Source organism: Tasmannia lanceolata, unplaced genomic scaffold (genome assembly GCF_043159265.1).
Source record: "Tasmannia lanceolata isolate RefF3 unplaced genomic scaffold, GAP_Taslan_0.1 ptg000020l, whole genome shotgun sequence".
Taxonomy (NCBI): Eukaryota; Viridiplantae; Streptophyta; class Magnoliopsida; order Canellales; family Winteraceae; genus Tasmannia; species Tasmannia lanceolata.
In genome coordinates, this window is record NW_027518697.1 from 14,068,805 (window position 1) to 14,096,747 (window position 27,943).

Consider the following 27,943-nt stretch of genomic DNA (forward strand, 5'->3'; position numbering starts at 1 on the left):
CAGATTGAACCATCATTCATTAAGGTGGTTGATCGCCCTAATAAAAAAGACATGGTTATTAAATATACCGCCATTGTTTTTCCCACTCGAACCGTTATATCCACTAATCGACCATCATTGATTAAGGTGGTCCATGGCCCCAATAAAAATGACAATGCTATTAAATATACTACCAATGTTTTTCCCGCTCGAACCGTCATAACCACTAATCGAACCATCGTTAATTAAGGTAGTCGAACCAACATTTTTCCCACTCTATGAACGATAATGCCTATCTCTTATAGACGCTAGCTATACGTTGAGGTGTACTCCTGTGCAACAAATCCGAGGAGGTTATCTGGGCTTTGATGGTGTCAGGAGGGGAAAAAGGGTCTTTGTTCCTCCACTTTTCCAAGATTCGTGAGTTTTGAACTAAAGTCCAAAACTACCCACATATCGTAGTTGTTTGCAATCATTGCTCACCGTCTTTACTTTTATCTTTTATCTTTCAGGTGGGGGAAGCACACACGGCTCTTTTCAATTGCAGGGACTACCTGTGCAATTGGTGCCGTGAATTTTGAGGATCTAAAGCATTCTATTGTTGGTCGCTAGTCCCAAGTGGGGCCCACATATTTGGATGATCTAAACCATTCATTTGTTGGTTCTTACCTTAGATAGATTAGACTTGAAAAGTGTTGTTGAAAACATGAAAGAGAAAGTAGATTTTATGCTCTACCTAAAAAATCCACTTATTGAGGAAATGGTTCTTGCACTAGAGTGCAGATAGCTTATCTACGCTCGAGTGTAGAACACAAGGGCGGGCCCACATCTTGGGGGTGATCCTAAGCATTCATTTGGAAAGGCCCTATCATGGATGGGGTGTGTACCAAAAATCAGCTCCATTAGATCATGTGTCCATTTGTGGAGGGAAAAATGGACAGATACTGTTTGTCCACAAATCTGCCCATATTTTCCCTCAACAAATGGAAGGGTTAGGATGATGGAGCTGATTTTTGGTACACACCCCATCCATGGGGCCTTCCAAATGAATGCTTTGGATTACTCCCAAAATGTGGGCCCACACTATTTTCTACACTCGAGCGCAGATAAGCTTATCTGCCCTCGAGTGCAGGAACCCTTTATACAAAAATTATTAAACAATATCCTACTCAAATAAATTTATCAAGAAGGGAAGGGAAATGATATCAGCACAAGCATGGTTTAATAGTTGCATGGTCCCAGCTTGTCTTTTCTTTTTTTAATTGGCTTGTGAGAGCTTTTTGGGAACTATAATAACCTTTTGACAGCTCTTTAAATACTAAAACACAAGATGCTTTAGTGGAAATAATATGGTAGTGCTGATATCGTTTCCCCAAGGAAAATGTAAAAAGAAAGTCGATTTTATGCTCTTCCTAAGACACTTATAAGGCGCCACTTTGGCCTGTGATCATATCCATTGATCCAAAGGACAAGAATAAGTCCATCCAAATACTGTTTAGAACACCTTGATCAGATGATCCAAGCCTTTGATCCACTAAGCCTTGATCAAGATTCCACCAAGAAAAGTTGAATTGTTGATTTTTTTTAGTCACCAACTCATGATGCATGGAATGTTCATTTGATATGTGATTTAGATCACGAGGGACATCTTATGCTTATCTACCAGATCAATGGTCTTGATTTCACATCGATGCCCTCCTATACCCACGTGGAGAAAGCAAAAATTGCCTTTTATCATTGATGGTAAAAGTGACTTACTGTGTGCTTGTTCCCCATCGAGAAAAATGTTAGGTTCTTTCCTAAGAACCACTTTTTGAACACATATGCCACATGGACATGATCAGAACCATTGATGGTCCTGTCTGTTTGGTTGAGCTGCATAGACTCAGATAGTAGTAGAATAGGCAGGCAGTCAAATGGAAGGAGACAAGCATTGGATTTGCCTGGAGCTTACCTCGGAGAATAATTGTAAGTAGTGCTGGTTGTAAACCTTAGAGTAGTGGTAGAGGGCGTCTTTACCAATATTGAGAAGAGGGACAGAAAGAAAAAAGCATTGTCCCCAAGAAATCCAACCAAAATTCCACCTTTTTTGTGGGTTTTGGCTTGGATATTATGGGGACAAGGGTGACACATCACAAGACATGCAATTATTAACTAGGAGAATGTTGATGCTACATTAGCAACCAAACAAAGAGATTTTGCTGATGCGGCACCCAAATGTCAAGCAAACCCGCTAAGCCATCTCCGCTTTCATACAACCAAAGACATCCATTTGGAACCCAAAAATTGATCGCTAGTGTTGATCTTGACTGTGATTGTTTGCCTAGTTGTTTATCAGATATCAAATATCTCATAAAAATAAAATTTACAAAGGCTACAACAACTTAGGGAAGAATCAGGATAGAATAAATTAAAAAATCTCCAATCCAGGCCTATTGACTCTAGATCAGGTTAGAAGCTGCCTCACTATTAGCCGACCTCCATACAGGCTGAAAACCAACCTTACCAACATCACTATCATCATGAGTTTCTTCCAATGGACAGTGGAGGTTAAGGCTTCACAAACTAGAAGCCATATTCATGGCGGTGTTCTTCCACATGGTGTTCTTGTTCTCTTGAACCAGATTCTAGACCATTGTGATCCTCGCCGGGGATCAAGATAGTCTCATGTGATGTGGGTGAAGTGTTGTCACCTTCCAAGTAAGACATCTCCTGGTCTAAGTGATCACCCCGCCTAGAAATAGCCCTCGCATTGGCCATATGTCCTGCACTCTTGAAACAGTGAACCGATGAAGTCGGGCTCGCATCCGGGCTCTCACCTAGAGTCTTAGTAGCGGGACGAGCCGGCTTATCTTGCTTCTTCTTTGCAGCTTGATGCCATTTCTTAAGAGCCTTGGACGTCTGTTCGTCGAAGACGGTCTTCTTCATGTGTGATCCCATCTGAAAATTCCACCATAGTAATCACATAACTAACAGAAGATTAAAAAAGATCCAAACCCAACATATTGAATCACAATTAGAATTCATGTGCAAAAATGAGGGAACTAATGCCTTGGCAGAATCCAAGTGATATCAAAGGACTTTTGGCGGGGTAATTCGAGTTGTCTCTACCAAAATGCTTTTTTTGGGATGTTTTCTGAAATTCAGGTGTGTTCCAATGGAATTTGTGAAAATTAGTTTTCAATTTTGATTCAATCTCCATTGCTAGAATAAGAAACCATTAAAGGACAGTATATAATAGAAAATACCTGAGATACAAGTGCATAGAGCGGAAGCGTAACATAGCTGCACAGAAGTTGGACAATCACCCTGGATAAACCCAACAAGAATACAGCCATTAATTTATAAGAGAAGTTTAAAATCATTGAAGAAACACTGAATCCATTGTTTGTCTTCTTCTTTTTTTTAAAAAATGGCTGAATCCATTGCTGTCTTGTAGTCTGAAGACAATCATTGTAGATCCTTGGCATGCAGCTTGTGTCGTGGCAAAATTCTTGAGAGGAATACAAAGATATATTTCCAAGAGGGGAGCGCTTCACTAGGAGGCCAAGTTCTACATGTCCAAGGCATAACCAATGATGAAATGTGAAATGCATGGGACCTTTGGCAATGAAAGGCGGTGTGCGTAACATCACTCCCACCAAATGGATTGAAGAATCTCGGGGGTATCCCTCTTAACCAATACATCCTGTTGAGAAAAACCCCTCAATAGCAATCTGCGATTTCAATGGCAAAGCAAAACGAAAGAACAAACACAAGCAATCGCTCAAAGACACAAAGATTTACATGGTTCGGCAAAGCCCATCCACGTCAGACGCAACAAGAAAATCCACTATAGGAACAAGAGATTACAAGAGAAGATCGGTATCTCTCACCAAACCCACAAGAAACCCTAGCACACCCTTTCCCCCGCTTTTGAGCTCTCAACCCTCTTCAAAGACAAGAGTACAGAAATAAGCCCTAAAACCCCTTTATATATAAAGCAGGGCAAAACTTGCTCTTATCAGGCTGAACTCTCTTAAAACAGGCCGGGCCGGGTTTAATTCAGGACACCCAACTCAACAGATCCAAAGCAGTAAATGGGTGCAACACCATGTTTGAAATGTCCAGGTAGCATAGTTTAAGAGCAATATAATGTGGGGATGGATGCATTTCCTAATGTATATCACAGCTAAATGTTGCGCTTAGAAACTTAGATATGGTGGCAAATCCGTCCAGATGCACTACAATATTTTGAAAATAAGTTATAATGTACATAAAAGGAGATAAAGATAAACAGAAAAATACATCTAGATTTGTTTAAAAAATTATGCAAGAGTACTAAACAGGAATGAAGGTAATCTCAAAACATAAATTCTCTTTGTTATGAATGTCAGAAGGTTGCGAATGCTGTATAAGGATTAAGTATATTTGTTCTGGAACCGAAGAAAATGCATTCCTTTCAGTCTTCCTTGTAAAATAACTAAAAAACAAAGGTTAACAGCTCCGGCACCCCACCACACCCCCCCCCCCCTGGGCGAAAAAAATATATGCTTAGGACTTGCAGCAAATATGAAGCTGCATAAGTAACACTATGTTTAAATAGAACCCCGTCAAGTTTTTTCCTATGTTATTGCTCAGTTTTGATTAGCCAATAATAAAAGAGCATAATTAGTCCAGACAATTACAATTGAGAACTATCTTGACTCTTGGGTGGTGGCCACACATGTGCATACAGTGGTCCCCACGTATTTGGATGATATAAACCTTTCATTTACCAGTACCGGACACAGATAGACAATGCCCCAAAAATCATAACCATAGGATGATCCTAACTATCAATATTTGGTGTCAAATGTAGGGCTCAAAAAGTTAAAAATGACGATCTAGAAACCTGCACATATTAAATGGGTAAGGATCATCCTATGGAGAAGGTTTTGGAGGCACAGTTAGTCAATGAATGTGAGGGCCTCACTGTACTTTTTCTGCATTGGTAATTTCCAAGGAAATTTACGAGAGGACACCATATAAGAACTCCTGTAAGACTGCCTGTTTTTATGTAATTGTCAACTGAGTAAATAAAGATAAAAATGGCTATTATCATACAATACATTTTTTGAAATACATCAATTTTTGTTTAAATGCCATTGGTCATAGTTTTTCTATCAAAATAATAGAAGAATATAATTAGTCCAGGCAACTGTATTTGAGAACTATCTTTTTTTTTGGTAGGTAAAATAAACATAAACATAAAAATGGCCACTGGCATGTTATTAAGTTTTTGGATTACTATTTGATTAGTGTGAAGGATCTTAGGGCCGTTTGGATACGCGAATTTTAGAATCCGGGATTTCTTCAAAATTGTAGCTAAGAGACAAGAGAAGAAGCTGACCAGCTGTCGTTTTTGACTCGTTTTTGACTTCTCGCCCTTCTTTCCGTCAGCAAGAGAGTAGCAGATCCTCCCATATTTCCAGGTTTTAGAAATCTCAGGATGCTGGAGAGATTTTTAAAACCTGAATTTCTCACTTAAAATCCAAGAAACGCTGTCAGGACAGCATACAACAGCTTGATCATGAACCCTCTTTTACACTGTTTTCAAGCTAAAAACATGGATTCTAAAATCCGCATATCCAAACGGCCCCTAATGTTTATGATATGACGAGACATTTGGATGACTGTCATTTATCTATCAGGCTTTGAGTGTCCCATCAGCCAAGTTCTGGAATTGAATGGAGATGAACTAGATAAGAAATCCATTTAAAAAGATAATACAATAGACAGTTAGCAATGTGAAAAACTCGTTCAAAAGTGACCTGCATTCTAAAACTTTCAGAGAAAAGACTCAGCATAATATTCGACATAGGATACATATAAAGATTGTGATTGTCAAATGTGAGATTGCTTTTGAAATATAAATAAGTTCAAGCCTTGGAAACCTCTATGGAATATCCTAAAAAGAACTCATGGCTTGGGTGGAGATGAAACTTTCCAAATCATGCTCCTTCAAAATTTTAGATTGCCCAGTTGTTTTCTACATAAAGGAATGATCACTGCTTCTGTTGTGTTCAATAAAAATGAATTTTGCACCGGTGCAACAAAGAGGCATGTCAAATTCCACTCAGATGGATGATTTTCTTTCCACTATCAGAGCATAATAATTATAAGATTCTGAAAACAATCCACTGCTTCATGCATATCTGGCCCTCAATGGGCCAGGATCAGTGGAGGAAATGGCCAGGATAACTTTTGTACTCTAATGGAAAAGAGACAGAAATATAACGAAAGCTTACCCAAGAACAATTCTTGTAACAGTAAGAAAGAAATTCTCATGGAAGCAAGATCTCAGCCCAAACTCGTACTGCCAAGAAAAAGAAACAGGAAACTTACTAAGCTTGATTAAAGATAACAGGAATTATATTGTGCCTAGCCTTATTTTAAGGGCGGGTTAAACTACAGGCAGGGAATCATTTTTCAATGATCCAAACCATTCATTTATTAGTCCCCACTGTGGATAGGTCATGCACAAAAAATCTTCTCCTCTGGATGATCCAAACCATTCACTATTGGATATAAAATGAAAGGTTCAGAAAGTAGCCAAAAAAAAAAAAAACGTGAGAAATCTTCACAAATCAAAAGGTTAGGATTGTCCGAAGCAGGAGATTTTGTCTAAGGCCCATCCATTGCAGGGCCTAAAAGATGAACAGTTAGGGTCACCAGTGTTGGACTCCACTTTTACTTTTGAAGACAACATTTTTCATTGGAGAAGATATGCACAGACACTATAAAATTACTACAAAATCATGGCACTGAGCAAATACAAATATTAACGAGCAAGAAAAGGAAAACATGTCATTACCCATATCCAGAAGAAATATATTATTTGGAATGCATTCTGCATACACATTTAAGAAGATAAGCTGTCAGGAGGTTGTAAATATACTCTACTTAAATGAAAATGCTTTAAACTCAAGCCTTGTGGTTGCTAGAGAAAGAATGTATATATCTTAGTTGTAAATTTCGTTTCGTTCGCCGTTTCATTTAGGTGACCGGAACGGAATCTTTTGGTCAGATTTGTTTCGAAACCTTTTGTTCCGCTACGACGAGGGAATTTTTTTTTAATAGCTAAAAGTATGAAAAATCAGAAATTGTTAGAAAAATATAAGAAACAATTAAATGAACCAAATATGTAAATGATCCAACATTTACTTGAAGGAAAATGACTATCAGCTCAAATGCCTGTGTTGACTAGAGCGTTGACTAGTGCGTGTGTTGACAATACATGACAAGATGAAAAAATTTAGAGAGCAAATTATGAGACTTTTTTTACCTAACTTTTGGGATTAATAATATTTGAACATGATAGAATTTATGAATTTTTAAAATTGAAAAAAATACCCCATCGTTTGGAAGTTAAGATTTTGACCCGACCCTTTTTTCGAATTTTGTACTAGAACTGGAAAGTTGACTTTTTATCCTTTTAGATTTGGGTCTTGAAATTATTTTTAATCGATTCAAATGGGGGTATTCCCCTTTTTACATGTAAATCTTAAGTATACTTAAATGACTTTACATGTAAATCCTAAGAAGAGGAAAGAAGAAGAGAAGAGAACCACGAAGAGACAAGGACAATAGAAACAAAAACAACTAACTGGACATACTTTGGATGAAATTGGGAATTTCGGTCATTTCGGCTGAAATTTCGGATTTTGGAAAATTTCGGCCGAAATGACCGAAATCCACTGAAATTTCGACCGAAACGAAATGTACCCCCATTTCGTTCTGGTTTTCGGCCGGAACCGAGAAGTTTCACCCATTTCGTGCGAAACAAAATGAAATTTACAACTATGTATATGATATAATATAAATGGGAATATTGAAGTAAAAAGAATTAGGGTTTTCATTTTTTGGCCTGTTTGAGCATGTTGGTATTCCTCAGTTGGATCTAGTGTCTATAAAAAAGAAAATGCTTATAATACCTGAAACAACGTGAAATGGATGAGAAATAGAACTAATGTAGGGCGACCTAACCAAAAATGTTTGTCACCGAGTTGCACAAGAGGAATTCCTTGAACCACTGCATGTCTCTCTTCAATTTCAAGAGCCATCTTCGTGATGATAGCTTGCAGCTTCGTTCCAATGGCCAAGGTCATCTGCAAATAATCAAAAGGTTGAAGTGAGTGATTGAACTATAGGATGAGTGATACTTAAATGTTTTCGTGCCAAAAATTGCTTACAATTAGGGGAATTGTGGATAACCAAAACAATGCTTGCGTTCCTGAAAGAAGTAAAATGTCCAATAGTCAAGACTGAAATATATTTAGAGGAGAGAACTGGATAATATTTACATAGAATATAATGTTCACAGGGAGGCTACTCACCGTAAATATCAACAAGCAAAAAGATCACAGCTGAAGCCCATAATGCAGGACTGCTCAGACATCAAGAAGAAACTAAGGTTATTAAAACACATGAGTTGACTGATTATATATCTGCGACACTCACATGCATTACTAAAATGACTGAAGTAGCTCAAAAAGGTGAGCGAACTAGTATATTTATAGCAATGCCTTGAGATATCCAGTCACACTATAGACTGAACACACAAGCAAGAGAATATATATATATATATATATATATATATATATATATATATATATATATATATATATATATATATATATATATAGATATATATATATATAGAGGTATGTGTTGGTGCGCTTTAGCGCTGTAATGAAATGGTGCGCTTGAGTGCACCAATCACATGGGTCCCACAATTTCTATGAGGATCCAAACCATTCATTTGCAAGGCCCTATCATAGATAGGGTGTGTACCAAAAATCAGCTCCATTGAATTATCCTAACCCCTCCAAAAGTGGAGGGCAAAAATGGGCAGATTTGTGGTCTGTCCATTTTGACCTCCACAAATGGATGGGTTAGGATGATCCTATGGAGCTGATTTTTTGTACACACCCTATCTATGTAAGGGCCTTTCAAATGAATGCTTTGGATCATCCTAACAATGTGGGCCACATGGGTTTGAGAGCTCAAGCGCACCATAAGGATCCAGCACTCAAGCTCACAATCCTTTTCCTCATATATATATACATCAAATGTTGATAGCTTGATAGTTTGCTGCACAATGTCATAATGCTGAAGGGTGTGAATGAATTGTGTGCTAATAGTGCTTTTGAGGTAGAGCATTGCTAGACCCCAACCTGCAGTCCATTTCTGTGCCAAGCTTGGGTGAAAGTTGATGCCCACTAGGGACATATATGAATGATATTGTTTTTCTTTTTGTCCACCTTGTAAGTTTTCAAACTACCAGTTACTCCAAAAGCTTAAGCTGTTGGAGAAGGAGTTATTTATTCTTTTATACTTTAACACTCCCCCTCACGTGTGGCCCCTCTTTTTAGGGTTGGCCTACATGTGGCACATGTGGCCCCTCTTTTGGGTTTGGCCACTGCATGTGGATTTTTAATATCAAGGAGGTTTAACCCAAGCATATGCTCTGATACTATGCGAAACAACCGATTACTCCAAAAGCTTAAGCTGTTGGAGAAGGCGTTATATATTCTTTTATACTTTAACATAAATAATAAATAGTTTCGTGGTCTGTTGTGAGCCCCTTTTTGAAGATGTTGGAAACTTGATCATGACTAGCAACATAGCGTGGATGAACTGCACCATCCTCAACCTTCTCACAAATAAAGTGATAGTCTATCTCAATATGCTTTGGCCTAGCATGAAAGAGACAACTTAATGGCACTATAGTTATAATAGTAAAGTGTGTGCGTGTATGTCTCTGTCTGTCATGTAGCTCTACTATGATAGAAGCTATGTATCTCTATTTTGCCTCTGCTTCTAGCTACTCCATGATAACTATCATTTAGTAGAATGTAATAACCCAATCTTGACGATCACCTGTCGAATAAGTAACAGAATAGCTACACTCTATCTTATCCTATTGTGTTCTGTAAACTAATCCATAATCCAATGTACCTCAGATATATTCCATGATATGTTTGGCTACCTGAAAGTTCTCCTCTTTTGGATCATGAAGATAGTACCAAACATGATTCACGTAGGTTATGTCAGGTCTAGTGAATGTGAAGTATTGGAGGGCACTTACCATACTTCGAATAGCATGAGGATCACTGATCTTTTCTCTTGTACCACTAGCCTTTTTGTTATACAATGCAAAGGTGCTAACATGTTTGAGTTAATCATACAAAACATGTTAAGTAAATCCATAACACAGTTTCTTCTTTTACATCCTCAATCATGGGAATAGGGATAGGACTGTTCTTAAAAAGCAATATGAACTTCTAGTTGAAGAAGAGACAAAAATCAGTGATTGGCCAGAGCCAATACCGTTTGACCCGGTTAGTACACCTACACGTCATCGTGGTAGCAGGATTGTTAGAGCCCCTGAGAGATTAGTCTACTTAGGTGAAATATACTCTGATTTTATATGAATCTAAAAATGATCCTATCAGCTACAAGGAAGTTATTCAGACATTGATATGAATAAGTGGCCTGATGCCATGAAATCTAAGATGGACTCCATGTATTCCTACAGAGTTTGGACTCTAGTAGATCCACTTGACGGGATCAAACCCACTGGATGCAAGTGGATGTATAAGAGGAAAAGAGGACCTGATGAAAAGGTAGACACCTACAAGGCTAGGCTAGTCGTGAAGGGCTACAATAAAAATGACGGTGTTGATTATGAGGAAACCTTCTTATCAGTAGTCAGGCTAAAGTCCATAAGGATTATGATTATGGACACACACACACACACACACACACACACACACACATATCAAGCCATGCTAATCCAAAAGTGTCCAAGCTATTGAGATCGATATAAATTGTTGAGCTATTGCTCATTAGGAATGTAGGGGTGTTATCGACTTTCAAGATCTGGTTTTCTAGCAATTTTAATATGAAAGACCTACGAGATGAATCCTAAATTCTGAGTCTCGGGCTGTAAAAAGGATGAATAAAATGTTGAGACTCTCATAGGTGAACTATATGACTAAGATATTGACTAGGTTCAACATCTAGGATTCCAAGAAGAGGTTAATCCTCTTTAGGCATGGAATCAACCTCTTCAAGACGATATCTCCCAAGACACTAGATGAAAAGGAGAAGTGAACCAATGCCCCTGTGCTTCAAAAGCAGCAAGCTTGATGTATGCTATGCTCTGTACTAGACAGTGTGAGCCTAGTGAGCAGATAACAATCTAATCATAGTCTTGAGCATCGGACTGTTGTCAAGCATATCAATAAGTTTTTTAGGACTGGGCATTATTGCCTAGTATAAGGTGGTGACTTTCTGTCTGATGTTGACAATAGGAAATTATCATGTTACATCTTTACCATTGGGAAAGGTGTGAAAAGTTGGACTTCTAAGATAGACACCATTACATATTCTATTGTTGAGACAAAGTACATTGTTGCACATGAAGATGCCAAGGAGGCAGTTTGGCTACGCCTCTCATTATGTTGTTCTGTGACAACAATGGAGCAATCACTCAAGCGAATGAGCTGAGGTCTCATCAAGACGAAGAAAATTGAATGACGATTTCACGTTATTTGTGATATTGTAGGTAGAGGGGTTTTGCCATTGCCAAAGTTGAGTCAGCGAATAATGTGGCGAACCCTCTGGCAGAAGCCTTCACCTGGAAGGTATTCAAGAAACATCTAGACAAGATGAGAATTAGGCGTATGCATGACTGGCTTTGAGTGACTTGAGAGATTGTTAGTGTAGTATGCCCTCAGAAGTTAATTTCAGTTTTATCTTAAACATTCTTATATGAAATTCATTTCACATGATGGTTATGATTATGTTAAATTTAATGTCACATTAGATGTTGACATAAGGTTCCTTGGAGGAACACTATGATTAGGGTTTTTGAATCTAAGGCAAGAGTTATGATGTTTCAATTCATTGTAGACCAGAAATAGTTCTCAACTGACAATGTAGATTGGACATCACATTTTGGTACAAATAACAAATTTTGTGTTGCTACGAGAGAGGGTGAGTTATCTTAGTCACTGGGTAGAGAGATTACGCGGACATATGGGTGTATAAAGTAAGTTTATATAGAACGAGAACATTGATTGTAGAACACCCATAGGATATTATCACTGCCTGATGATTAGCTTATTCTATCTATAGTTAATCCCTAGATTTAATAGGTTCATATCATTCCGTGTGATATTTTTGTTGAAGAAGAAGAAGAGAAAAGTGTAGTGAGTTGGGAGCTCCCCCTCACTAATGTATTCATACATAAAGGAGAAACCATACAAAAAGACAACTATGCCCTTAAGGCTACTACACTAACTTCTAACACTCCCCCTCAAGCTAGAATGAATATATTATACATTCCAAGCTTGTTACAATTGCCATTTAATTTAGCATTACTTAAGGGCTCAGTGAAAACATTTGCAAGTTGGTCCAGAGATCGAGTGAAGGAAACATGAATCTTGCCTCTATGTATTCTCTGGTGAACGAAGTGACAGTCAACCTCTATGTGCTTGGTTCTCTCATGAAAGACAGGATTGGTGGCTATATAAATCGCAGCTTTATTATCACAATAAAGCCAGGCTGGAGAGGATGAAGGAAAACCAATCTCTGATAGAAGAAAACGCAATCAAAGAAGCTCTCCACTAGTGTGGGACATGGCTCTGTACTCTGATTCGGCACTGGACTTGAAAACTATGTCTTGTTTCTTGCTCCTCCATGACACTAAAATGCATCCCACAAAGGTACAATATCCAGTAGTGGTGGATCACCTGTCTGCAGGAGATCCTGCCCAATCTGCATCACAGAAGCCTTCCACTCTGATATGTCCTTGCTTCTTGAATAGGAGGCCTTTACCTGGCGCTCCTTTCAAGTAGTGAAGAATCTGAATCACTGCTGCCCAGTGTGAAGTACGAGGATAGCTCATATGTTGGCTGACAACACCAACAACAAAGGATATATCTGGATGAGTGACTGTAAGGTATATGAGCTCACTAACTAGCCTCCTGTATCTGCCAGGGTCTTCTAATAAATCTCCTTCTTCTGGAAGAAGTTTCCCATTTGGGTCCATGGGAACAGAAGCGGGTTTCACTCTGAGATGGCATGTCTCCTCAAGAAGGTCCAGAACATATTTCCTCTGGGAGAGGGAGATGCCTCTAGTAGAATCGGCAACCTCAATACCAAGAAAATACCTAAGACGACCCAGGTCTTTGGTTGAAAATTCCTTCTGCAAGGTCTTCAGCTTTTGTATCCCTACTGAATCACTGCCTGTAAGAATAATGTCATCAACATATACTATCAATAGCACACAACCTGCAGTGGAGTGGTAACTGAAAACGGAGTGATCCATAGCACATTGCTTCATGCAAAAGCGCATGATAGCATCACTAAAACGGCCAAACCAAGCTCTAGGGGACTGCTTGAGGCCATATATAGACTTCCTTAGCCGACATACGGAGGACGACATCTCCCCCTGAGCAACATACCTAGGAGGTTGCTCCATATACACTTCCTCAGTAAGCTCACCATGTAGAAAGGCATTCTTGACATCTAATTGATGCAGATGCCACCCTTGGTTCATGGCAAGTGAGAGAAGAACCCGAACGGAAGGTATCTTGGCAACAGGAGAGACGGTCTCGTTGTAGTCAACGCCAAAAGTCTGTGTATAACCTTTGGCAACCAGCCATGCCTTAAGGCACTCGACGGTGCCGTTAGGTAAGTGTTTCACGGCATAAACCCAGTGACAACCCACTGGTCGAGCTCCAAGAGGAAGGGGAACCAAATCCCATGTATGATTGGCCTGCGGGGCCTCCATCTCAAGATCCATAGCGGTACGCCAACCCGGATGATCAAGAGCAGCTAGCAAAGACTGCGGCAAAGAAACAGATGACAAGGAAGATACAAAACCTAGAAATAGAGGGGTGAGAGTATCATAGGAAATAACAGAAGAAATGAGATGAGCAGTACAATGAGAGCGAGTACGAGAAGCAATGGGAGAATATGAAGTAGTAGTAGGAGAGGGAAGACGAGGTACCTGAGGGGAGGGAGACAGGATCTCCAGCTGAGATAGTAATGGCGCAGGCTAAGGAGGATGGGCTCCAGACTTCGGACAGCACTGATAGATCTGGCGAGTAACAGGACGGGTAGCCGGAGTAGCCTGTAAGGATGATGAAGGATCATAGACAGAAGTCAGCTCATGAACCTGCGTAGGAGAATGAGGAGGAGCAGGATCTGGAAGGACGACTCGAGGGAGAGGGATATCCGAATCGAGAACAGTGGACGTTCCGCAGGAGGAGTGAGAAAGTAAGACTTTGACTCGAAGAAGGTAACATCAACAGAGACAAATGATCGACGCAAGTGAGGGCTATAACAGCGATAACCATTCTGAGTCCGGGAGTACCTAAGAAAGATGCATCGCTCAGCCCGAGGATCCAGCTTATCTAAGCCTGGTCCAGGGTTGTGAACAAAACACACACAACAAAAAATCCTAGGGGTGAGAGGGAAAGGATCATGATGAGGATGCAATATGGCAAAGCAAGAAGAGCCATCCAGGACCGAAGAAGGAAGCCTGTTGGCGAGGTGACATGCAGTGAGGATAGCATCACCCCAATAAGATTTGGGAACCCGCATCTAAATAAGAAGTGTACGGGCCCCATCAAGTAAAGATAGCATATTCGTTTCCGCTACACCATTCTGTTGGGAGGTGTGAGCACAGTAAGATTGGTGGACAATACCACGAGTGGAAAGAAAATCCTGAAAACCATTGGATTTGGAGAAATATTCTTTAGCGTTATCTGTGTGCAAGCATTTTAGAGTCCAACTGAACTGATTGGTAACCTCGGCATGAAAAGTTCGAAAAGTAGAGAAAACCTCAGACCGATCTCGAAGCAAATAAACCCAAGTCATGCGAGAAAAATCATCAATAAAGACAACAAAATATCTATAGCAAAAAATAGAGGTAGTCCTCGAGGGACCCCATACATAAGAGTGCACTATATCAAAAGGGTGTGAGGCCCTACTAACAAGTCTAGATGGAAATGACACACGGTGGTGTTTTCCAACTTCACAGGCCTTGCATGTAAAAGACTGAACAGGAGAAGACATAAGAGGAATGCGTCGTAAATGATCAAGACAGGGATGACCAAGGAGGCAGTGCCACTGGTAAGAGTCGACAGAACTGTGTACAAGTGCGGGAGAAGGGCCACAGTCCAGATGATAGATTCCATCCACCACTCTACCTGAGCCAATCGTCTTTCCAGTTGAAAGATCCTGAAATAAACAATAAGACGGATAAAATGAGACAGAGCAATTGAGATATTTAGTAATCTGACTAATGGAAAGTAAGCTAAAAGGGGATTTAGGAACACATAGCACAGAGGATAAGGTAATACCAGGACAGGAAGAGGTAGTACTAATACCAGAGATGGTAGTAGTACTCCCATAAGCAAGGGTAATAAACTTAGAGAGGGGACGAAAAGAGCGAAGGGATGATGAGATACATGTAGTATGATTCGAGGCTCCAGAATCAATGATCCAGGAGCTCGAACGAGTGAGAAGAGAAGCAGGAGAGCTACCTAGCTGAGCAAAGCTGACACTCAGAGGGTGGCTGGTCAGCCGGAGGCACTGGAACTCATCATAGTCCGTGCGGGAAAGAAAGAAATCATCAGGTGGCGTGGCATGGCTCTGCTCTGAAGAGGAAGAGGGCACTGACTCGGATGGGTCTGTGGCTGAGAGATGTGGTGATTGGCCAAAATGCGGAGCAGAGGGCGGTCGACGCTCAGGGTGAAGAACATAGCATGCCTCGAGGATGTGTCCCTCCCGGCGGCAGTGAGAGCAGTAAGGACGAGGAGGACCACTCGCCAGGGCCACCAGAAAAATCTCAGCCAGGGCCAGGGCCACGGCCAAAGCCACGTCCACGACCGCGTCCGAAGGTGCCACCTCCTCGGAAAGCGCGATTACCAGCGCTATAGGCCGTCGTCGCAGAGCCATCAAAGGATGGAGTGGGCAGAGAAGTACCAAAGATACACTGCTGAGCTCGTAAATAGACCTCCTGTAGGGAGGGCATAGTCCCAGAGCCAAAGATCTGCTGCCGGAGAGGGAGGAACTTAGGACCCAGCGTCTCAAGAAAGTGAACAACACGGAGCTGGTCCCGCTGCTGGGCAGCAACAGCTAAGTCTGTCATGAGAGGTATGAGAACATCAGAACATCCAACTGCTGACAGTGAGACAAACTGGTTGTAGTACCCAGAAAGAGGGGTGTCACCACGCCTGAGATACATCCACTGGGAATAGATGGAACAAATGTGAGCAAGATCGCCAACCCCAGAAAAGACAACCGCAGTCTCATCCCAAATATGCTTGGTGGACGGAAGATGCATCATGGTGCCGGAAATCTGAGAGGTCATGCTCTACCATAAGAGAGTACGTACAAGAGCATCGTCCTCCTCCCACTTCTCATAGGAGGAATCAGTGGAAGGAGGAGGAGGCCGACGGATGACGTAGATCCTGCGTCGAGCAATGAGGTAAGTTTCGACAGTGACCTTCCAAATGACATAATTGGACCCATCTAATGGAACAGTAGTCATCGGAGGGAATGAATCATCCCCCGAGGAAGAACGAGTGGCGGATGAAGCTATAGGTGGGGGGAGAGTAGGACTAGAAGTATCCTGACCAAGAGAGGAATCCTCGATGATGGGAGATTCCATAGACACGAACGGAGAGAAAACCCCACAAAGCAGAGACTACGCGACGGGTCTAGTAGAGAGAACGCGGCTCCGATGAAAGACAAGAGAAGACCAAGACATGGAAGGTCGGAAAAGAAGAATCGGAGCCGCAGAGAAGAGCATAAACACCCACGAAGGGATTTAGACCATAATGAAGGGAAAAGGGGAGGTGAGGATGTTAAACAAGGAGAGAGAAAATGAAGGAGAAGGGAAAAAGATGACGAAGGAGAGAAAGATGTGAAGAGAAAGAAGAAAAGGAGGGGGGGGGGGGGGTACAAGGAAGGGTTATGGGCTGGAGGAGGTCGGGGAGGGGCGTACGGGAGGGGAAAGGGAGGCGGTAGTGGTTAGGGGGGTGGTTAGAGGGGGGCGAGAGTGGGGGCTGGTGTGGAGGGTGAAGGGAAGGGGTGAGGTTGTGGGTTTTAGGTGGGCTGAAGTTAGGGTTTAGGGTTTTGGGTTTTGGGTTTTGGGAGGAGGGAGATGAAGAAAGAAGATGGTTAGGGTTAATGGAAGGGTGAAGAGATAAATGGGAGGATGGTGATCCTCAATGGGTCCCTAGGGTAACCTAGGGCTCTGATACCATGTCGAAGATGAAGAAGAAGACGAGAAAAGTGTAGTGAGTTGGGAGCTCCCCTTCACTAATGTATTAATATATAAAGGAGAAATCATACAAAAAGACAACTACGCCCTTAAGGCTAATACACTAACTTCTAACAATTTTTATAACTATGATTATACGAAATAGTGATGTCCAATAGGGGGTTATATTCGACTATGTTGGGTTATGTGAGCGGTGCTTGGAATATGTAGATGCTCAACAAAGAATCCACCATTCCAATAGGAGAGAATAATTAAGATGGTTTTTACATGTGTTGGATTCAAGAAATCTGAATTCAGTGGTATTTGATAAAAGGGTTTTATCAAAGTATATTTTATATGCTATTCATGTTATTTCCAAAACACACTTGTAAATTTTTTTGGGAGTCCAATTAATTGTGGAGACCATGAATTGACATCATGGGCCCAGGGACATGATAGTGATTATATATTCCAGGCACAGTGGATCCACATATGGAGGGATAAACTGATAATTCTACAGGAACTGATTTGTAATTTTTTCAAACTTTAGAGGTTTATTCAATTGTGTTGATGGACATTAATTGTCATAGGAAGAAGTCCATTAATATTATTTTATAAATTAAATAATATAAAGAGCTCAAATTCATCTAGCCCTCCCCAGACCCTGCAATGGCGGGAGCCTCGTGCACTGGGCCGCCCTTTTTTTTTAAAGAGCTCAAATTCATAGAAATGAGATTCCAAATCTGATTGGAAAAGTCCATTTGATGCCTATAACTAGTCTTGGAAACCACATATCTCACGTCAATTGCCTTTTAACAACCCAAACAATATAAGATACTTTAGGGGTCACGAAATTCAAAACAAGATGGCCATCATCTTTGAGAATTTCGTGTTCACATGGAGAAAAACTTAGAGGCAAAGGTGTAAATCGAGAGGAGGCAGCACCTTGAGCAACTCACAGGTGACCCCCATCTCCTCCTTTTTTTTTATCTAAAATAGAAAACCCATGACAACTATGAGCTTTAAGACCTGTCTTAGATTTAAAATAGTTTTAGACCACAATTATAAATCCAAGAAAAATAAAAATAATCAATGTTTCAGCTATCACTGGATCACAGTATTATTGGATATGGACTAACATGCTTGCTTTCAATATTTAGAATGACTGTATACAAAATTGAAATTTCCAAGCATTTCCAACAGCAAAACATAGAGGATACCATTTTTTATGAGTTTCCACACCATAGTGGCTTTAAGAAAAACCAAAAACTAATGTGTTGCTGAGAAAATACAGAAAAGAAAAAAACAAAACCAAAACTAAGATCCTGCAAAGAAAATATGGAAACATTTTCTTTTCCATTTTTTGTACCTGATACTCACGACTACCTTGAAATCATCCTCCAATGACCTTTTAATGTACTTTTGGAAGTCAAACTTACTGCCAGGAGCTAAATGAACCTATAAAAATGAAATATTCAACAACTTATGCATAATACCGAGTGAATGCTGTAAACTTAGTAGTGAATAAACTCACCGCAATGAACCCATTACGCATGGTCAAGTAATCAGCCTTACGAACAGATCTGAAAAATTGACGAAAAAAGCTCACCTGCAAGAGATGGATAATAAAAGACATATTGATCCGAAAATATGGTATGAAAGGATTCATACAACATACACAAGGGGTATCTGAAGATCCCTCAAAATCCATCTAAAATAATATTAAGTGATGCACGCAGTATTTGCAGACAAATCAATATGGCTTTTTTTATTTGGAAATGAACATTTTTTGCTAGACACAGAATGTCTGACAAGTGCCTTGACAAAGGTCTCACTATTAGTTATTAGATGTTGGTGTAAACCTGTTAAAGAAGTCTCCACCGCCTCTTGTGTCATGCAGGACAAAATGTTGGAGAGCAAAACAGCGTAACCTCTAAAAGATCGGAAGGTCATGATAATGTCATGGGATGGGCATGTTTGTGTGATGGTGTGTGTGATAGTGTGAGTGTGTACATCTATGTCTATATAGATACACAGACATATATACCTTAACCTACAAAATAATAACAAAAGCAATGCTAAAATATAAGGGCTTCTTACGAAATAAAACGAGATTGGAATGCTAAGCCAGATACTTTTGTGTGATCTCACAAAAGATGTCTCGTGAGTAAATCTGAATCTCGCAGGATCTGCATGGTTGTATTAAAAAGGAATTCAATCATGAACATAAACGAGATTGCCAGATTGCTCATTCAATACTTGAAAGAGCAACAACCAACTTCAAATGTACCAAAATTAAACAGATAGTGCGACAGATTAGAGAAAATAAAATAAAATGGTTTCAATAGAGCAATGAATACCACTGGAAAACTCATAAGTGACGGATGTAGTATCCCTCTCCCACTCTTTCCATCCACGGATCTGCATAAACAAAGGAGCTACTTCAAGGAAAAGCAAATTGTATAGTCTATATAATGCATAAAACTGTTTTAAAACTCAAATTTTTAATAATTTGAGAAAAAATAGAAATATTTCCATGTTTCAATCCACCTTTAATCTTCCAAGGGCCATTGTTAGAGCACTATATGCAACATGAAAGACTGCTAAGAAAAATATGAAGATGTGTAACTGATGTATGCCATCTGCAGAGACAAGAGGCACCCTCCCCTGTTGATAGGAATTAGTTACATTAGTAATCATAAAGAAACAAAAAGAAATATATTAATGGATTTGAAAATAAGTATGCAATTCACAGAGCACAAAATTGGATGAAAATAAACTTCAAATCTGAATGAGGCCATGGAAGCTTGAGACGTTCTGTGTGCATCAATAAAAACAAACTCCAAAAGGGAACCAAGATCCACGAAGTTTTGTAAACGAAGGTGTGGTTTGATGTTAATATGTTTGTGAGGCCCGTGCATTTTGTGCAATTACATCAACCGGGAAGCCCACAAGCTCTTTTAGATTGAACAAAGGCAAGAAACTTGATATATGCCTAGTGACTAGACCAAAAGAATTATATCTGATGTTCATAATTTAAGAAACATACAAGTGCAAGGCAAGCACAGCAATGATCTTAAAAAGATATCCACTTACAATTTTTTTCAAAGTCAACGTACAAATCTTAATATGCTCAATATCATGGATTGTACTCTTTGTTTAACACTTTAACCTCTTTCATCACGTGGCATAGCCGTTGCCTTTAGGTATGACCAGATGGTTTCGAGTAGAATGATTCATGGGACCATGAGAAATGTATTTCGTACTTCCGCGGTTCTTCTTGAAGTTGACATTTGATACTTGAAATGCAACTAAGGTTTTGAGATGTGATATCCACTGTTTAGAATATTTTACAGCTTTAGAATGTTGGTTGAGAGCATATCCCAAGATTTTGTAACGGGCGGGTGAATAAGAATTCCCTACCTCCTTGACATTATCGATAGTATGTATGTTAGGTAACATCCACAGAGAGGAAAACTCAATGATGAACAGGCAACACTTGGTAAGCCATTGCCAGAGTTATTAACATGTGGATTTTTTCTCCTAATGTAATCCGCTGTGGCGTCCCTCTGCACTATTTTTCTCCTTGTGCCCAAGTAATAATAATGATAAATATGCAGAAAAAGCTTTAATTATACCTTGTGCCTGTAAAAACTTTATTTATAGATAGCAACATGAGTTTAAAGCAATTTCTAAAGTTTTATGATTCAGTTTTCGAGCACTCCAATTATACTTGGACTAAATGCAACAGTGTTCGGAGTATTGATCATTTGAACGTCGTTCTAAAATGTCTTTCGAGTATATGTAACCGTACTCCAAACATCAGGTGCACTAGCAGTGAATTCTTTTTCCTCTCTTGGGATTTCAGGAAAGTCAAAGCATTTGAACTATTTCCGAGTCCCAAAGATCATCATAAGAAACTCTTACCCTCTCCCTACCAGGGTGGCATGTGATAAGTCCAATCGTTCCATCAGCATTTATTAACCAAAGAGGCTGTTTGGTAGGGAACAGGGATCCTTTTCTATCCTTGAACTCCACCTTTTACCCTTGCTCTCTCTTTTGTATGCCAAAGAGTGCTGCATGAATTTAGTGGGAAATCCCCAACAATGAAAGGAACAACTAAAGGCAAGTTATTAACCCTTTCATTCATTCCACCGAACCCAAAATGTCAATGAAAAGAAAATTGATGGCATTCCCATCTTTTCTCCCATACAGAATATCTTGCATGTAGGCAATCTACGAATTACTACTCAAGCATGGGATCTCCAAGCCTCATGTTCCACGATTACAATTTTGCAGCTTCTTTTTGTCAACAGTTGCTTCCTATTTCTCAAAATTTGGCTGCTGAAGCATCAAAGAAGGCCATACCATTCAAAAAAACAGAAAAAGAAAAAGAAAAGCATCAAAGAAGGCAATCGTTAACTAATAATCACTTCTATTCATACTCTATTCTTGCTCACAAGCTTGTATGCTCTTAACGTATGCATGAGTTACTTTCAGTGGCATGTGTAATGTATGTCCACTCTCATGTACATTTGCTCGGCGGTGTAACTAGGACAAACCTAGAACAATTGAGGTGACATCTACCATCTTCGGATGATTCATTTCAGACACACATGAGCAAATGCACATTGACCAAGAGGAAGCAAGTACAAAAACCATAAACAACCTGTCACATTGAGTAATTGATGTAAGTAGCCTATCTGGGGGATTGAACAGAACGGGACCAGCTTGATTTGGTGCATTAAAAAAGCAATCTACATTCCAAGAGATTAGTTTAACCAAGTGTATTCCATTCAAGCAATGATAGAATATTATAAATTGGAACCTGGGCGACCCCCATTGATTAGCTAAAAGAAATTACGAGGGGCAGTCTGCAATAAAGGCAGCTTCCATCACATACTGATTTATTGGGAGTACATCTTCTTCCATTTATCTTGGATTATTGATCCTATTGAAAATACTCCAAATCATCTTTAAGACTTTATTTTGACAAGATGATGGTCTTACTTATCGGCATACCACACAATACCCCGTCTAACTCATTAAGATAATGCTTAGTAACCTTCCATCCTATATTATTCCAACCTTGTATCAACATAAATACCCATTGCCAAGAAAAAGTGGTTTTTGCAGGATGGGGGGAGGTTAATAGGTTAAGTGGTCCATTTGTTGGAAGAAAATGGCAGGGGTTTGAAACCGGAAGTTAATGCTTTCAACCGGGTTCTCTTAGTAAAATGGCCTCTCCGATGATGTACCCTGAAAATACTGCTTTAGAAATATTTTTGGAATTACAATAGAACCAAGACATACCTCCATTCATGTAAATGTAGGCTTATGTTAGAAATTGGAATGCCCGGTTCTAAGTAATCATGCATAATATCATATAAACTTCTTATGAATCCTCATATATTCCATTTTTTTAGAAAAAAAAAAAAAAAAACTTCCATGGTCTCCATGTAAACTCCAAGAACGACTAAAATTCAAACCTCCTTCAAGCAACTAAATTTCATTAAATGAAAATGATGCAGCATGGGAAGTTTCACTTACATGGGGGCATATATAAGATGTCTCTGCACCGGATAAGACCCTACGTGTTGGACTCAAATTAGGAAACGAGTCATCCCATAAATGCCTTCGTCCGTGTTCCTCAATGTTATCCCCAATTGTCTCCTTCCTAAGAGCACATGCCAACATTGTATCTGCGCTTTTCTCTGGAATACAGATTCCGGAAATGTAACTCATCCCGAATGTCAGAAGTAGGGAAATAAAGCCAAGAAACATCAGCTCTGCATCCAAAGGGAAAAAAAAAATCATGTAGTCAGTGGATCATATTCCCAGGTAGAAATAGCAACAACCCAAAAAATAAATAAGAAGAAAAAAGAAGGAACACCCTTCAAAATCAAAATCAGAATAAACAAACAACCACTTCCGTGTTCATCTTAATCAGCTGAAGACCAAAAAAACAAAAACAATTGCAACCACTGTCAGCAAAACCAAGGGTACCCGGTTTGAAAACTTGAACACACCAATCAAATTTCAAGTTGCTGATCGAAGACACAATTTAATAAACACTATAATTTAGAAAAGGTTAAATATCAATTGATTTTTGTCATTCCTCTTTTTTTCTTTTACACAAAAACATTGAGAATGTAGGTTGTGTCATTACCAGCTTTAACCTTCTCAAGAGCATCAAACAGCGCCATCTTGCGTCTTTCGATAAACCACTGAAATTTACACACATATCAACAACATCACGGAACCCAAAATTTTACAATAAAAGTGAAATCACAACTCTATTGAACAACATCCCAAAATTTTAAAATATAATCTCTTTAACAAATGAACAAGCAAGATTCAAAACATTTACAGTAGATAAAGGAAATTAAAGGAAAAAAAAACCACGGTGAACAACATCTCAAAATCATAAAGCTTATTTTGCCACAACTCAATCAACACCCAACTAACCAAAAATCCAACATTAAAAAGATTTCCTATTCAGAAACTGATATTCAAATAACAAACAAATGAACGAACACTCAAAAGTTTAAAAACCTTATGTGCAGAAAATTCAAAAAGTAAAGCCTAAGTAACCAACACCAACCCACTTAAAACTGAACCCAAACATCCGATGGCCTAAAATCTGAACGAACAAAAAAAACTTCATAAACTTGAACCAGCGAAATTAAACCCACACCAAAAAAAATAAGAAACTCACTTTTTTAACTTTTTCATGAAATCCAAAAACCAAATCAGTTTCCTTTATCTCACCAATAAAATCAAATCCTAAATAAAATAACCAAGATACATCATTTTTTTCCAAAACAAATGTTCTAAAGCCAATAAATATATGCATATTAAATATATAATAAATGCATATATAAATTCAGAAAAAACAAAACCCCATCATATTTTCCATTAAACCATGTCAAAACCCCAAATTTAAAATACTCATTAATTCAAAAAAAGAAGAAGAAGAAAGCAACCATTTCCTGATTACCTCTCCAACCATGTGAAGAACCTTCTCCAATAAAATAGAGATCAAGATCATAACTGTAACAACGGCAGCAATTGCCCATCTGGGAGTCTGGTCAAGCTGCCTTTCATGACTGCCACCAACTACTCCTTCCATGGTTACAGCCAATAAAATATGCTGAATAATACCAGAATCAATCTAACATTGCCATAATATCTTCTCAAATTTTCCTCCAGATGTGGAATCTTGAAAGTTGAAACACCACCTGCAACTGTAACAATTGTGTAAGAGCAGTCAATAAAATGGTGTCTAGGGAACGAATTAGTCAAGGGAGTCGAGAGCTCAAGAAAAGTGGTGTTTTCTGATAAATGCCATGTTTTTCAACGGAAAAAATAGCAACATGTACTTGAAAAAGATAGAATACCCGAATTTAAATGTCTCAAAAATCTGCACATCTCATTCTCTGGGGAGCAAAATGAAATGGTGGTGTAGCTCTAAACAGAGCTATGATTGCTCCGTTACATCTCAGACCAATCTCATGATTTTTCAATTCACTCTAACCTTGGGTTGACAATCTTTAACCACCCTACAATGTGATGTCTCTTCAGAAGATGAAAATATTCATCAAATGCTATTTTCCATCAATGAAACTCCATTTATGTATTATAAAAAAACTTAGGGAGATAATTTTTTCACCCCGATGTAGGATAATGCACCCCCCCCCCTTTTAACGTGAATCGTGGGCAGATTTTAACGTTTTTTGACATCAAATCACATTAAAAGGGGGCGGATTATCCTTGGGGGGGATCATCTCCCAAAACTTCTTATGAAATTTAAAAGGGAGAGGTAGATTATTTCATTAAGAAACTTTTATTCAATATTCTTTTACTAAGACACAGAGAAAGATATGATGGTTGAATTTTGTACAAAGATAGAGGCAATAATTATAAATGTTAGAGAGGAATTATGGATAACATGAACACGAACTAACTGCACTTATTTATTCATTTTGAATTACTCACTAGCAAGAAAGAGCATGCAATGCATGAGGTTAAAATTAAAATTAAAATTTGAAGGAAGAAGAGAAGCATGGTGTAGGAAACTCCATATAATATGCATAGGTTACATTGCGTGTAGTGACGAACCATGAGATTTAAAACATAGACTAACATTTTATTATATTATTCATCATAACTTGATAATTACTACAAACTTTATAGAAAGAAATATATTGTTCAAAGTATAGGTGATTTGAATAAAATATTTAGTAAGCCTGATATTATAACTCTTCAACTCCACTACCCACTTATTATCACTCAAAATCCAACTGAAACTAAAAAATCTAGAGAGACAAAAAGAAGAAGAAGAAACAAAACTTAATTATAAAGATAAAAGTAAAAATATGAAAAGGGACATTTTGAGTTAAGCTTCATGCCAATCAAAAGAAATCCGAACTCATTTGGCAATTGGAATACAATAGAAGAAGATGGAACAAGAATTTCTGTAGCAACATTAGAGAGACAAATAACATGAAAACTCACACAACAACTTAAGCATAGAACCTAAATTCTAAGCAACAACATCACAAAACTATCTATCAAAACTATAAAAAAAAAAGAAAATGTGGAAAAAGTAATAATAGAGAGGGAAAACAGCACATGGATGTAGTTATATCCTAGGAAAAAAAAACTCAATTAGAAAAAGAAACATGCTACCAATTGTCAAAAGCCCATCACACCATGAGAGACAAAAAGACTATATTGAGAAAACACACACGTAGGTAGAGAGAGAGAGAGAGAGATGGTTAGAAGATAGGGGTCCAACTTGGGTCAATTTTTGGGAATTCGGGTTGAGCTTTTACCATAAAATGGGGTCAGGGTTGAGGTTGAATCCAATTCATGTTTTTTTAGCAAAAGTTGAACCCGACCCAACCCAAGTTGCACCCCAATTAGAAGATAAATCCTGGCCTTGTCAACATTTGATTGATATTCATGCTACTGTTGGGCATTGTGCCACATGAATTTCTGATCTTCTCCTATAACCTGTTAACCCCATGTCGTATACCTAAAAGTGCTGAAATTCTCCTTGCTATTGCAATTTTTCCATATGTTATTTACAATCAGAAAGACAGGCATTAGTCATGGATTTGGGTTTGTGAACATGAAAAACATTTCTGATGCCAAATTTTTTTCCTAATTGCGAAGGGAATAATTTAATTATGGTTAAATTAGCAATTATCATCATAAATTGAAGGTCACTCTAAATAAAAATTGAATAGGATTGGTTCAAATTATCTTTAAAAAAAATTTCCTTTACAAACAAAGTTCTTGCAATCCAAACAGGGCCTTAGGTTTCAAATTTAGGGTATAAAGTAAGGGAAATTAGTCCTTTGTATTATTAATCCGGTGGGTCCAGCTTACCTAACAAAATGGAATGTTTATAGGATTAAAAAAAAAAATCTTTCAAAAAACTATTACTTTAATGAAGAATTGATGCAGCCACATGCAAATCTGATCAAAACTGCAGATTTTGATAAGAATTTGAAACCGAGAGAGAGATATGCGAATGTACGAGATCTAATCACAATTAAGATAAAAGAAAAAAAATAGGAGGGGGGCGAAGAAGAAAAATGGGGGGGTACCTTCGCTGAAAAAGGTGTGATAAGTTATGATGACGGAGATGTTCCTATTGAAGAATCTCCATGGAGATGTTCCTATTCCCTTTCGCCTTTTTTTTTCTTGCGGGAAATGATATTAACACCCTTTCTCAGCATTCTCATTTCCTCCTTCTTCTTCTTTTTTGTAGTGTAAGCTCTTATAGCCCCGTATTTTGTATTTTTACCACATCACAGGATGATCCAAGTCGTCCATGTGATGGAACACAACGTAAATAGGTTGTGCCCTAAAAATCATTTCAACGGGATGATCATAGCCCTCCATTCTATAGAGGTTTCCATAATATGCAGTTCCTCTATAGATCGGAGGGTTGGGATCATCCTATTGGAATTGATTTTTTGGGGCACAACCTATTTACCTTGTGGTCCATCACATGGGGTTTGGATCAACCCAGTAATTTTTGACAAATAGGGGCTTACACGATATAAAAACTCGTCTTTTGTTCGTTTTGTTTGTCTTTTGTTGAAAATGAATTCAATTTTAAGACAGAGACCAACAAAAGGTTGGATCTGCTAGGGACAATCGCGGAAAGGCATTTCGCTGCCGGCTCTTGCATGAGAGAGCAGCAGATTTTGTCCTATTCATTAGATTCATCTAAGGTGGCTGCTGTCTCAAGCAACAGGTGATGTAGCTCATCAAATGGACGGTTTGGATCATCCTATGGTGTGGGCCATTGCGGCCTATCAAATGGAGGGTTTGGATCGGAGTGGGCGGACTATACGGGCTTACACCGTATAAAATCTCAAATTTTTAAGTATTATTTCATAGTTATTTTAGTAAAAAAATTAAGTCATGTACATTTTTTTTTTCCGAACGAATCATATTCGTAAAACATTTTGCCATTCATCGATCCCTCAAAAGTCTCTAGCTGCTCTCTCATGTTCGCCCTTGTTTTTGTCTGTGAATTTTAACAGTAGACAATGTAAGACAGACTGATGCAGGTGCATCTTGTCCGAGCATGCAGATCAACGGCTCATGTTGATCCCATGTTGTTAGAAATTCTTT

The 27,943-nt window shown here is 38.8% G+C and overlaps 1 protein-coding gene across 3 annotated transcripts; it reads right to left on the bottom strand.

Annotated features, from left to right (window-relative positions):
- Positions 1-2,197: 2,197 nt before the first annotated feature.
- LOC143854299 (MLO-like protein 9) lies at positions 2,198-27,062 on the bottom strand. 3 transcript variants are annotated; one of them, XM_077364181.1, is made up of 16 exons: positions 26,905-27,062; positions 24,288-24,534; positions 23,457-23,514; positions 22,838-23,076; positions 19,838-19,954; positions 19,648-19,708; positions 19,388-19,476; positions 18,822-18,896; positions 18,657-18,745; positions 8,337-8,386; positions 8,193-8,233; positions 7,935-8,108; positions 6,815-6,850; positions 6,249-6,316; positions 3,228-3,288; positions 2,198-2,919 (listed from the first exon to the last, which is right to left on the bottom strand). In XM_077364181.1, exons 2-16 carry the CDS (start codon positions 24,417-24,419, stop codon positions 2,545-2,547), a joined length of 1,665 nt encoding a protein of 554 aa, XP_077220296.1. In that variant the 5' UTR covers positions 24,420-24,534; positions 26,905-27,062; the 3' UTR covers positions 2,198-2,544. The 3 variants fall into 3 exon arrangements, with proteins under 3 accessions (XP_077220296.1, XP_077220295.1, XP_077220297.1); XM_077364180.1 differs by lacking the exon at positions 26,905-27,062 and adding an exon at positions 24,688-24,903; XM_077364182.1 differs by lacking the exons at positions 2,198-2,919; positions 3,228-3,288; positions 26,905-27,062 and adding exons at positions 3,295-3,667; positions 24,688-24,905.
- Positions 27,063-27,943: the final 881 nt, after the last annotated feature.

Excerpts from the sequence above, each read along its gene's own strand:
- LOC143854299 (XM_077364181.1), bottom strand. The coding sequence starts at position 24,419 with ATGGAAGGAGTAGTTGGTGGCAGTCATGAAAGGCAGCTTGACCAGACT. Across the intron at positions 23,515-24,287 it reads TTCTTCACATGGTTGGAGAG|TGGTTTATCGAAAGACGCAA; the intron begins GTAATCAGGAAA and ends TGTAAATTTCAG. Across the intron at positions 3,289-6,248 it reads GTTACAAGAATTGTTCTTGG|GGTGATTGTCCAACTTCTGT; the intron begins GTAAGCTTTCGT and ends GGGTTTATCCAG.